At 46.2% G+C, this 12,151-nt stretch overlaps 1 protein-coding gene across 11 annotated transcripts in view; it reads left to right on the top strand.

Moving 5' to 3' along the window:
- Positions 1-12,151, top strand: part of LOC137383779 (trichohyalin-like) — a 251,631-nt gene that overhangs the window by 122,242 nt on the left and 117,238 nt on the right. For 6 of the 11 annotated variants that reach the window (XM_068056969.1, XM_068056965.1, XM_068056963.1 and 3 more), the window contains 5 exons: positions 718-902; positions 5,330-5,387; positions 6,284-6,468; positions 9,253-9,310; positions 10,552-10,736. In XM_068056969.1, the coding sequence (XP_067913070.1) occupies positions 718-902; positions 5,330-5,387; positions 6,284-6,468; positions 9,253-9,310; positions 10,552-10,736 (671 nt within the window). The remainder of the gene's footprint in view (positions 1-717; positions 903-5,329; positions 5,388-6,283; positions 6,469-9,252; positions 9,311-10,551; positions 10,737-12,151) is intronic. The other 5 variants (XM_068056964.1, XM_068056967.1, XM_068056968.1 and 2 more) reach the window with 5 other exon arrangements.

Raw genomic sequence — 12,151 nt, 5'->3', positions numbered from 1 at the left:
CGATGACAGCAAAATGCAATGGCCTCTCACCCTGCAAGGGTGCAGCTGTTGTGAAATGAATGTACTGTCCAGCTCTGGCAAGGAGAGCATCAGTAACCAGCAAAATGCAGTGGTGTGCAACTGTTTGTGAGATGCCTGTAAGATCCACAGCTGATCCTTGGAATGAGCCAGAAGTGAAACAGTTCACGGCCACAGTGACTTTGCTGGGTCATGGTGACCAGTGTTGTGAGGTGTGCAGTGTTTGGTGACGTGGTCCCAGATCTATGTGACCATCTGCCTGGAGATTCGCAGTCTCCTCCGTCACTGGGTCTCCGTCATCTCCAGGTGGCTCCGCCTCCAGCAGTAGATCCTGTGATGTGGGTTTGGCCTCTGTTGCCATTCTGCCCCTCTTTCTTCTCCCGTGCCCTCCGGTTGCTCAGGGTTCTGTCCTTCCTGTGGAGGGTGTTGTCCCTCATTGCCAGTGGGCTCAAAATCTGACAGTCGTGCTCCCATCACCAGCTGCAGCCTTCCTTTTGGACAGGCCACTGCCCAATGGCCCTTGGCAACATTTCCCCCTGTTCCTTTGCCCCCACTACGCCAGGGTGCTGATAGATTGGGGTGGGTGAGATTTCACGTCAAGGGATTTACAATTTAGTTTTTGTGAAACCTGGTGATAATTGGTGATTGCCTTTTAATTGTTGATTGAATGTGGTCTCTTTGTGTGTTCCTCCCTTCCAGTTGCAGGCTGAGCTTGTCTCTCTGCGCAGCAAAGAGGACGAGACCATTACTGAGAACCACAAGCTCAAACTGACCAATCAGGAGCTGGAGGTGCGGCTGGAGCAGATCCAACAGGAGTTTCAGGAGGCCCAGGACCGGCTGGTGGGTCAACAGGAGGAAGCAGCTCAACGAGAGGAGAAAGAACGGTAAGAAACCCTGTACACACTCTGTGTACTGAGTACATACCCTGTACACTGCATACATACTCCACACACTGAGTACACACCCCGTGTACTGTGTACATAACCCCATTTACTGTGTATAAATCCCAAACACTGTGTCTACACCCTGAGCAACTTGTACACACCCCACAGACACGATACACAGCCCACACTGTGTACTGAGTACATACCCTGCACACTGCATGCATACTCCGCACACAGTGTACACACCCCGAGCACTGTGAACACAGCCCGTGCACTGTGAACACACCCTGCACACTATGTGCAGAACTCACACACAGCATACACACCTGAGACACTGTGTACAGGCCACACACAAAGTGTGGACAACCAGCAGACATCATGCACTGCGAACAGACATCATACACTGCGTACACAACCCACACATGCAGCGTACACTCCCTACACTATGTAAACACCCAACACCCTGTGCACACTCCTCACACACACTGTACACACCCTACACATGGCATACAGACCCCACATGCCATGTACATATCTCACACACCATGTACACGCACCACCCACTTTGTACACATCCCGCAGGCTGTGTAAACACCTTGCACATTCTATACACACTCCGCAAAATGCACACACATCCCACACACTGTGCACACACCCAGCACACTGGGTACACACAGACATTGTGAACAGATGGGGATGGAATAAAAAGCTAGTCTCAATAATGATGATCATGATGCTTCTGGATTATCATAAAAACTAATCTAGTTCACTAGCGTCGTTTAGGGAAGGAAATTCGCCATCCTTATCTGGTCCGGCCTACATGTGACCCCCGACCCAATTTGGTTGACTGTTAACTGCCCTCTGAAATGGCCCAGCAAGCTACACATTTGTGTCCAAACTGGTAGAGAAAAGTCAAAGAAGAATAAAACCAGACAGACCACCTGACATTGACTTGGGCACCGGAAACAACAAAGGCACACCCTGCCAAGTCAACCTTGCAAACATTTGGGGACTTTTGACAAAATTGTGAGAGCTGGGCCATAGACTGGTCAAAGAACAACCTGACAATCATACTCACTGAATCATACCTTTCAGCCAATGTCCCAAACTCCTCCATCATCATCCCTGGGTATGTCCTGTCCCAACAGCAGAACAGACCCACCAGAGGGAGTGGCCCTGGGAGTCCTCAACATTGACTCTGGACCACATGAAGTCGCATGGCAATGTGTCAAACATGGAAAAGGAACCATCCTGCTGATTATCACCTTCTGCTTTCCCTCAGCTGATGAATCCGTCCTCCTCCATGTTGAACAGCACTTGGAAGAAATCCCAAGGGTAGCAAGGGCACAGAATGTACTCTTTGTGAGGGCGGCACAGTGGCGCAGTGGTTAGCACCGCAGCCTCACAGCTCCAGCGACCCGGGTTCAAGTCTGGGTACTGCCTGTGTGGAGTTTGCAAGTTCTCCCTGTGTCTGCGTGGGTTTTCTCCGGGTGCTCCGGTTTCCTCCCACAAGCCAAAAGACTTGCAGGTTGGTAGGTAAATTGGCCATTATAAATTGTCACTAGTATAGGTAGGTGGTAGGGAAATATAGGGACAGGTGGGGATGTTTGGTAGGAATATGGGATTAGTGTAGGATTAGTATAAATGGGTGGTTGATGGTCGGCACAGACTCGGTGGGCCGTAGGGCCTGTTTCAGTGCTGTATCTCTAATCTAAATCTAATCCTATCACCAAGAGTACCGGGATCATCACTACTGACTAAGCTGGCTGAGTCCTGAAAGATATTCCCACACTCCACTTGTTGGAGTCATAATTAGCACAAAGAAAAATGCTCATGCTTGTTGGAGGCCAATATTTGCAGCTCCAGGACATCACTGCAGGAGTTCCTCAGGGTAGTGTCCGAGTCCAACCATCTTCATCTGCTTTATCAATGACCTTCCCTCCATCATAAGGCCAGAAGTGGGGATGTTCGCTGATGATTGCAGTGTTCAGTACCATTCACGAATCCTCAGATACTGAAGCAGCCCATGTCCACAAGCAGCAAGGACTGAACAACCTTCAGGCTTGCACTGAGAAGTGGCAATTAACATTTACACCACACAAGTGCCAGGCAATGACCATCTCCAACAAGAAATAATCTAACCATTTTCAATTGACATTCAACGGCATTAGCTGACTGAAACCACCACAATCAACATCCTGGGGGTTACCATTGACAAGACACTTAACTGGACCAGCCACATAAATACTGTGCTACAACAGCAGGTCAAAGGCTGAGAATTCTGCGGTGAGTAACTCACTTCCTGTCTCCCCAAAGCCTGTCCACCATCTACAAGGCACAAGTCAGGAGCGTGATGGAATGCTCTCCACTTGCTTGGATGAGTGCAGCTTCAACAACACTCAAGAAGCTTGACACCATCCGGGACAAAGCAGCCCGCTTGATCAGCATCCCATCTACCTCCTTAAATAGTCACTCCCTACATCAAAGACGTACAGTGTCAGCAGTGTGTACCATCTGCAAGATGCACTTTCAACAGCTCCTTCCAAACCCGCGACCTCTACCACCTCGATGGACAAGGGCAGCAGACACATGGGAACACCACTACCTACAAGTTCCCCTCCAAGTCACACACCATCCTGACTTGGAACTATATTGCCGTTCAGTCATTGGGAAGATGCTAGAATCTATTCTAAAGGATGTGATAAATGGACACATGGATGATAATGATCTGATTGACCATAGTCAACATGGATTTATGAATGGGAAATTATGTTTGACGAACCTGTTGGAGTTTTTTGAGGATGTTACGAATTGAATTGATAAAGGGGAGTCGGTGAATGTGGTATACTTCGATTTTCAGAAGGCTTTTGATAAAGTCCCCCACAGGAGGTTGGTTAGCAAAATTCAAGCACGTGGGATAGGAAGTATTATACTGGCATAGAATAAGGATTGGTTAACAGGCAGAAAGCAGAGAGTAGGAATAAACGGGCCATTCTCATTGGCAGGCTGTGACTAGTGGGGTACCGCAGGGATCAGTGCTTGGGCCCCAGCTGTTCACAATATATATCAATGATTTGGATTTGGGTACCAAATATAGTATTTCCAAGTTCGCGGATGACACAAAACTAGGTGGGAATGTGTGTTGGGAGGAAGATGCAAAGTGGCTTCAAGGGGATTTGGACAGACTTCGTGAGTGGGCAAAAACCTGGCAGATGGAATATAATGTGGAAAAATGTGAGGTTATCCACTTTGGTAGGAGGAGCAGATGTGCAGAATATTTCTTAAATGCTAAGAGATTAGAAAGTGTAGATGTACAAAGGGATTTGGTGTCCTTGTCAATAAGTCACTGAAAGCTAACATGCAGGTGCAGCAAGCAATTAGGAAGGCTAATGGTATGTTTGCCTTTATCGCAAGAGGATTTGAGTACAGGAGTAGTGAAGTCTTACTTTAATTTTATAGAACCTTGGTTAGACTGCACTTGAATTACTGTGTGCAGTTTTGGTCCCCTTACCTTAGGAAGGATATTATTGCCATAGAGGGAGTGCAACGAAGGTTCACCAGACTTGTTCCTGGAATGGTGGGACTGTCCTATGAAGAGAGATTGGGGAAACCGGGCCTGTATTCTCTAGATTTTCAAAGAATGAGAGGTGATCTTATTGAAACTACAAAATACTTAAAGGGATAGACAGGGTAGATGCAGCTAAGATGTTTCCCCTGGTTGGGGAGTTTAGAACCAGGGGACCCAATTTCAAAATAAGAGGGAAGCCACTTAGGACAGAGATGAGGAGAAATTTCTTTGCTCAGAGAGTTGTGATTCTTTGGAATTCTCTACCCCAGAGGGCTGTGGAAGCTCAGTCATTGAGTATGTTTAAATCAGAGATTGACAGATTTCTAAATACAAATGACATAAGGGGATATGAGGATAGTGTGGGAAAAAGGCATTGAAGTGGACGATCAGCAATGATCATATTTAATGGCAGGGCAGGCTTGATGGGCTGAATGGCCTACTCCTGCTCCTTTGTTCTTTCACTGCTGCCTGGTCAAAATGCTCCAACTCCGTTCCTAACAGCACTGTTTGTATATCTAAACCACATGGACTGCAGTGGCTCGAAAACACACCTCATTGCCACCTTCTCAAGGGCAATTAGGAATGGGCAACAAATGCAGGCCTTGGTAAACATGCTCACATCCATGAATGAATAAAAAGAATGTGAGGCTGAGCCTCACACTGATACAGTGAGTGACTGTGGTTCCCAATCCCTGGAAATCCCTGATGAACAGCAGGAACAGGGAACCTGGTGTGGGATTTGGGATTCAGGTCCCAGTGAGTGAGGAAATCTAACACTAAATGCCCCCAGTAACCCTTCTCCCTGTCACTGTCACTGACTGTCTCTCCCTGTATGTCTGATTCTTTGTTTTTATTACAGAGAGCGAGATCAGTCTCCCGGCAGTGAGGGACTGCGTTCCGATGAAGCTGATCCACAGGTAATGAGGGATGGACACAGCAGGGAAAAGGAGGGATTCAGTCACAGCCCATGTGTGTGTGAGGGTGAGATCTGGTACGTGGATAGCACCCACAGGGAGAGCAGTGAGGGTTCATGTACCACCAGTGGGCTCAGACTGTGGGCAGGGACTGAGTTACACTGATTGTGGATGAGAATTGGGAGAGGGGAGAGGGTGAAATAATGGCAGAATCTTCAGACCAGATTCACAGTCACCAGGTGGGCACCTTGTCTGAAAGGAAGAGTTCAGGAATCAGAACTCTGTCACATCTTAAAGAGGAGCAATATTTATATCAACTTTATTTGACTGGAGATAGAGAAAGTGAATGAAAGATGCTTTTAAATTATCGGCATCTATGTGAGATATTTCCTTTGACTTAGTTACTGAGAAGTTGTGAATATACTTTATCGAGACAGCCACACTTCAGTGGATATTCAGTTATATAACTGTTTCCCCTCACTTCATGTTACCTGTATTCTGGAGTTAATCGTGCCAGATAATCAGTTACTGTGTGAAGAGGCCTTTTTGGGAGTTTGCAGAGGGAGAGGATTGGGGTGAAAGCATTTGTGCCAATTTCTCTCTGGAGTCTCGCTAGTTTCCCAGCACGATTCTTGTGTGTTGGGATGTGAAATTGGGTGGGGAGTCGAAATGCTGGATGCTGCAGCCTGTGAGCACGTCTGTGATTAGATTCTGATGGAGGGGTGGAGAGAGACAGTGAGGCTGGAAACATGCGAGTCACAGAGAGACTGAGAGACAGAGATATTAGAGACTGAGAGAGAGATGGAGATAAATAGAGGTTGTTTAGAATACATTATGTGAGAGGATTTATTTTTAATTGTCAATTGAATGTGGACCCTTTGTATATTCCTCCCTTCCAGTTGCAGGCTGAGCTTGTCTCTCTGCGCAGTAAACAGGATGAGGCCATCATTGAGATCGAGAGGCTCAAAATGACCAATCAGGAGCTGGAGACGCAGCTGGAGCAGATCCAACAGGAGTTTCAGGAGGCCCAGGATCGGCTGGTGGGTCAACAGGAGGAAGCAGCTCAACGAGAGGAGAAAGAAGGGTAAGAGATCCCCAGCAGGCGTGTGTCCCATGGTGCATTTGATCATCTCAGTCATTCCCCATCCCTGTATCCTCCAATCCGACGCCACACACACATTTGCAGCTCCTTCCTGAAGACACACAAAATGAACTGCTTTGTCCTCCAATCTCTCTCACCCACACAATGGGGCAGAAACTCCACCAAGTTCAGATTTGAAGGTTGAATTCCTGAATTCTCTCCCAGCAGTATTACAGAGGAACAGTGATGGACTATTCAACACATGGAGCCTGTTCAGCCATTGAATTAATTCATGGCTTCATCCAATAAATTCTTCTTCAATTTCTGTTTGTTTTCCTTTCGACCACTGATATTCTAACCTGTTCCTCCACAGTGAGTTCAGATACAAAGTCCTCATTTAACAAGTCAGCCATTTCCTTATGCACTTTATGGTCTCATCTGTATCTATCCTTAATGAACCCACATTCCTGTCGTTATCCTTCGCTTTAATATATTAATGAAATCTTTTACTGTTCATTTTGATATTCCTTGATAGTTTCTTTCTCTTTTCTCTTTCTGCTTTTCTTATTACTTTCATTCTATCCCAGTCTCACTTTCCCAATCTGCTGGATTTGCAGTTTTCCATGCGTTTGTGTCAGCATTTTCTTTTTGTTTGATCCTGTCTCTCACCTTGTTTGTTGACCAGGGTTGTTTAACTGCACAAGTGGTGCGAAGTGGTAAAACTCGATAGCTTCTAAAATGGCCGCCTGGATCATGATGGGGGATTAACCTGCACATGTTATTTCTGATGCAGACAGTACGGTAACTTTGTGTTGCCTGTTCATTAATGATTGGAAGATACAGCCAGTGTTGGCCATGTTGTTGAGAGGCTGAGCAGCTCAGGAAGGGGCCAAAAAACGTGAGAGTCGAACACCACTTAAAGCCAGCAATTACCTCTTCAAGGGAGGTGCATTTTAGCTGCAGCAAAAAGAAAGAAATGACTTACATTTATATAACACTTTTCACGACCACCACATGTCACAAAGCACTTTACAGCCAATGAAGTAGTTTGAAAGTGTAGTCACAGTTTTAATGTTGGAAACACAGCAGTGAATTGTCTCACAGCACAATCCCATAAACAGTAATGTGATCATAACCAGATAATCTGTCCTTGTGATGTTGACTGAGGGATAAATATTGTCCAACTCACCGAGGGTAACAACCCCATTCTTCTTTGAAATAGTGCCATGGGATCTTTTACATCCACCTGTAAGAACAGATGGGGTGTAGGTTGCACATCTCAACCAACTGACAGCACCTCCAACAGTGTCGCACTCCCTCGGTACTGCACTGGAGTGTCAGCCTTGATTTTTGCAGTCAAGTCCTGAAGTATGATTTCAAACCAGGACATTGTGCTTCAGAGGCAAGTGAGCTCCGAACTGAGCCACAGCTGACACCAAACTGCTGCTAGAAGTTATTCTACAATTAATTCTGAGCTGGAAACATCACAATAATGTCACCACATGGGAGGGAGTTACACACTCATTGACATTATGATCTGTCTAATCTGCACACATCCCCAGATGCTCAATGCGTGCACGTGAACAGTCTCAGCAAAATGTCATCCCTCACGACTCGCACAGAAGTGTGTGTGTGTCACATGGACACGATAAATTGACCTGTAAGGTCACATGTAGCACGACACATCTGAATTTTGCAGCAATTGTGTTTTATGGATATATAATGGTTTTGTGTTGTACAAATATTTCTTTGAAAGTGTCTGTACATTTACCAATTAACAACTCAGCCCAGTTTACTGTGGTCAATTCTTAGACGTTTGCCTCTCTCAAATTTAAAACCTTGCTTTGTGACTCTTGATTCCCTCTCTCAAGTCTGATATTAAATTTAATCATATTATCATCAATATTTACAAGATGCTCCCTTATGGAAGATTATTAATTTATTCTGTTTCATTACTCTTCACTAAATCTCCTATTGCCTGTTTCCTTGTTGGTTCCAGAACAAACTGTTCCAGGGAACTACCCTGTACACACCCTGCACACTGTACACACCGTGCACACACCCTGCACACTGTACACACCCTGCACACACCCTGCACACTGTACACACCCTGCACCCTGTACACACCCTGCACACTGTACACACACTGCACACACCCTGCACACTGCACACACCCTGTACACACCCTGCACACTGTACACACCCTGCACACTGTACACACCCTGCACCTGTACACACCCGCCACACTGTACACACCCGTCACACTGTACACACCCGTCACACTGTACACACCCGCTACACTTTACACACACTGCACACTGTACACACACTGCACACACCCTGCACACTGTACACACCCGCCACACTGTACACACACTGCACCCTGTACACACCCGCCACACTGTACACACCCGTCACACTGTACACACCCGCCACACTGTACACACCCGCCACACTGTACACACACTGCACCCTGTACACACCCGCCACACTGTGTACACATCCCGCACATTGTCTACATACCTTTCACACTGCTTACATACACCAGCCACTGTGTACACAGGGACAGTGTGAATATTCACCCTGAGCCTCACACTGATACCTTGAGTGACTGCGATTCCCAATCCCTGGAAAACGCTGAGGAACAACAGGAAAATGGTCTGCGATTTGGGATTGAGGTCCCAGTGAATGAGGAAATCGAACAATAAATGTCCCCAGTAACCCTTCTCCCTGTCACTGTCACTGACCGTCTCTCCCTGTCTGTCTGATTTTTTGGTTTTATTACAGAGAGCGGGATCAATCTCCCGGCAGTGAGGAACGGCGTTCCGATGAAACTGATCCACAGGTAATGAGGGATGGACACAGCAGGGAAAAGGGGGGATTCAGTCACAGCCCATGTGTGTGTGAGGGTGAGATCTGGTACTTGGTTGGTACCCACAGGGAGAGCAGTGAGGGTTCATGTACCATCAGTGGGCTCAGACTGTGGGCAGGGACTGACTGCCAGGGACTGAGTTACACTGATTGTGGATGAGAATTGGGAAAGGGGAGAGGGTGAAATAATGGCAGAATCTTCAGACCAGATTCACAGTCACCAGGTGGGCACCTTGTCTGAAAGGAAGAGTTCAGGAATCAGAACTCTGTCACATCTTAAAGGGAAGCAATATTTATATCAACTTTATTTGACTGGAGATAGAGAAAGTGAATGAAAGATGCTTTTAAATTATCAGCATCTTTGAGAGATATTTTCTTTGATTTAGACACTGAGAAGTCATGAATATACTTTATCGAGACAGCCACATTTCAGTGGATATTCAGTTATATAACTGTTTCCCCTCACTTCATGTTACCTGTATTCTGGAATTAATTGTGCCAGATAATCAGTTACTGTGTGAAGAGGCCTTTTTGGGTGTTTGCAGAGGGAGAGAATTGGGGTGAAAGCATTTGTGCCAATTTCTCTCTGGAGTCTCACTAGTTTCCCAGCACGATTCTTGTGTGTTGGGATGTGAAATTGGGTGGGGAGTTGAAATGCTGGATCCTGCAGCCTGTGAGCACATCTGTGATTAGATTCTGATGGAGGGGTGGAGAGAGACAGTGAGGCTGAAAATATGAGAGACACAGAGAGACTGAGAGACAGAGCTATTAGAGACTGACAAAGAGATGGAGATAATTTGAAGTGGTTTAGAATACATTATGTGAGAGGGCACAGTGGCGCAGTGGTTTGCACTGCAGCCTCACAGCTCTAGCGACCCGGGTTCAAATCTGGGTACTGCCTGTGCGGAGTTTGCAAGTTCTCCTTGTGACTGCGTGGGTTTTCGCCGGGTGCTCCGGTTTCCTCCCACAGCCAAAGACTTGCAGGTTGAAATGTAAATTGTGAATTGCCCCTAGTGTAGGTAGGTGGTAGGGGAATATAGAGATGTGGTAGGAATATGGGATTAGTGTTGGATTAGTATAAATGGGTGGTTGATGGTTGGCACAAACTCGGTGGGCCGAAGAGCCTGTTTCAGTGCTGTATCTCTAAATAAGTAAATAGGATTTATTTTTAATTGTCAATTGAGTGCGGACCCTTTGTGTGTTCCTCCCTTCCAGTTGCAGGCTGAGCTTGTCTCTCTGCGCAATGAGCAGGATGAGGCCATCACTGAGATCGAGAGGCTCAAACTGACCAATCAGGAGCTGGAGATGCGGCTGGAGCAGATCCAACAGGAGTTTCAGGAAGCCCAGGATCGGCTGGTGGGTCAACAGGAGGAAGCAGCTCAACGAGAGGAGAAAGAAAGGTAAGAGATCCCCAGGAGGTGTGTGTCCCATGGTGCATTTGATCATCTCAGTCATTCCCCATCCCTGTATCCTCCAATCCGACGCCACACACACATTTGCAGCTCCTTCCCGAGGACACACATTATGAACTGCTTTGTCCTCCAATCTCTCTCACCCACAACACCATGGGGCAGAAACTCCACCAAGTTCTGATTTGAAGGTTGAATTCCTGAATTCTCTCCCAGCAGTATTACATAGGAACAGTGATAGACCATTCAACACATGGAGCCTGTTCAGACATTCAATTAATTCATGGCTTCATCCAATAAATTCTTCGCTTCAATTTCTGTTTGTGTTCCCTTCGACCACTGATATTCTAACCTCTTCCTCGACAGTGAGATCAGATACAAAGTCCTCATTTAACAATTCAGCCATTTCCTTATTGGGCATTATATTCTTACCTGCATCTGTCTTTAATGAACCCACATTCCTGCCATTACCATTCTCTTTGTGTTAATGTATTAATAAGAACATAGACAGTCAGTTTTGAAATTCCTAGATATTTTCTCTCTCTTTTCTCTTTCTGCTCCTCTTATTACTTTCATTCTATCCCAGTCTCACTTTCCCAATCTGCTGGATTTGCAGTTTTCCTTGTGTTTGTGTCAGCATTTTCTTTTTGTTTGATCCTGTCTTTCACTTGGTTTATTGACCAGGGTTGTTTAACTGCACAAGTGGAGCTATTGTGGGTAAAACACGATTACTTCCCAAAACAGCCGTGTGGATCCTGATGGGGGATTAACCTGCACCTGTTGCTACTGATGCAAACAGTACGGTAACTTTGTGCTGCCTGTTCATTAACATGATTGGAGGATACAGCCAGTGTTGGCCGGGCTGTTGAGTGGCTGCACACCACAGGAAGGGGGCCGAAAATCATGAGAGACTAACACCACTTAAATCCAGCTGATACCTCTTAAAGGAGAGGTGCATTGTGGCCGACACAAAATGAAACCCGATATTTCAAAGCACTTTACAACCAATGAAGTAATTTTAATGCAAGTGTCCAACTTACATCCCGCAGACCAGGATCCGGCCCACCAAAGGTTTCAATCTGGCCCATGGACATATTCCAGAGACGGGAAATTTCCCACTATCTTCTTCTTTCAAACAGCAGTTTTAAAACATCGCATTGATTGTCACAGCTGACAGGTGCTGACATTGGGAACTGCGACTTCCCAACTTCGGACAGATTCAGGGTTTTCTGACTTCCTTTAAAAACCTGCCGGAAAACCCCGTATCAGTCTGAAGTTGAGAAACTGCTGTTCCCACTCTCAGCACCTGTCAGCTGTGAACCTCAGCGTGATTTAAAAAAAACTAACTAACCACAATGCTGCTGTGCTGCAACTGGCAGAGAGAGAGAAAGAGAGAAGAGTGAGAA

The sequence above is a fragment of the Heterodontus francisci genome, chromosome 25 (genome assembly GCF_036365525.1).
Source record: "Heterodontus francisci isolate sHetFra1 chromosome 25, sHetFra1.hap1, whole genome shotgun sequence".
NCBI lineage: Eukaryota > Metazoa > Chordata > Chondrichthyes > Heterodontiformes > Heterodontidae > Heterodontus > Heterodontus francisci.
The sequence above is the reverse complement of the archived record's forward strand: the minus strand, read 5'-3'. Positions and strand labels throughout refer to the sequence as shown.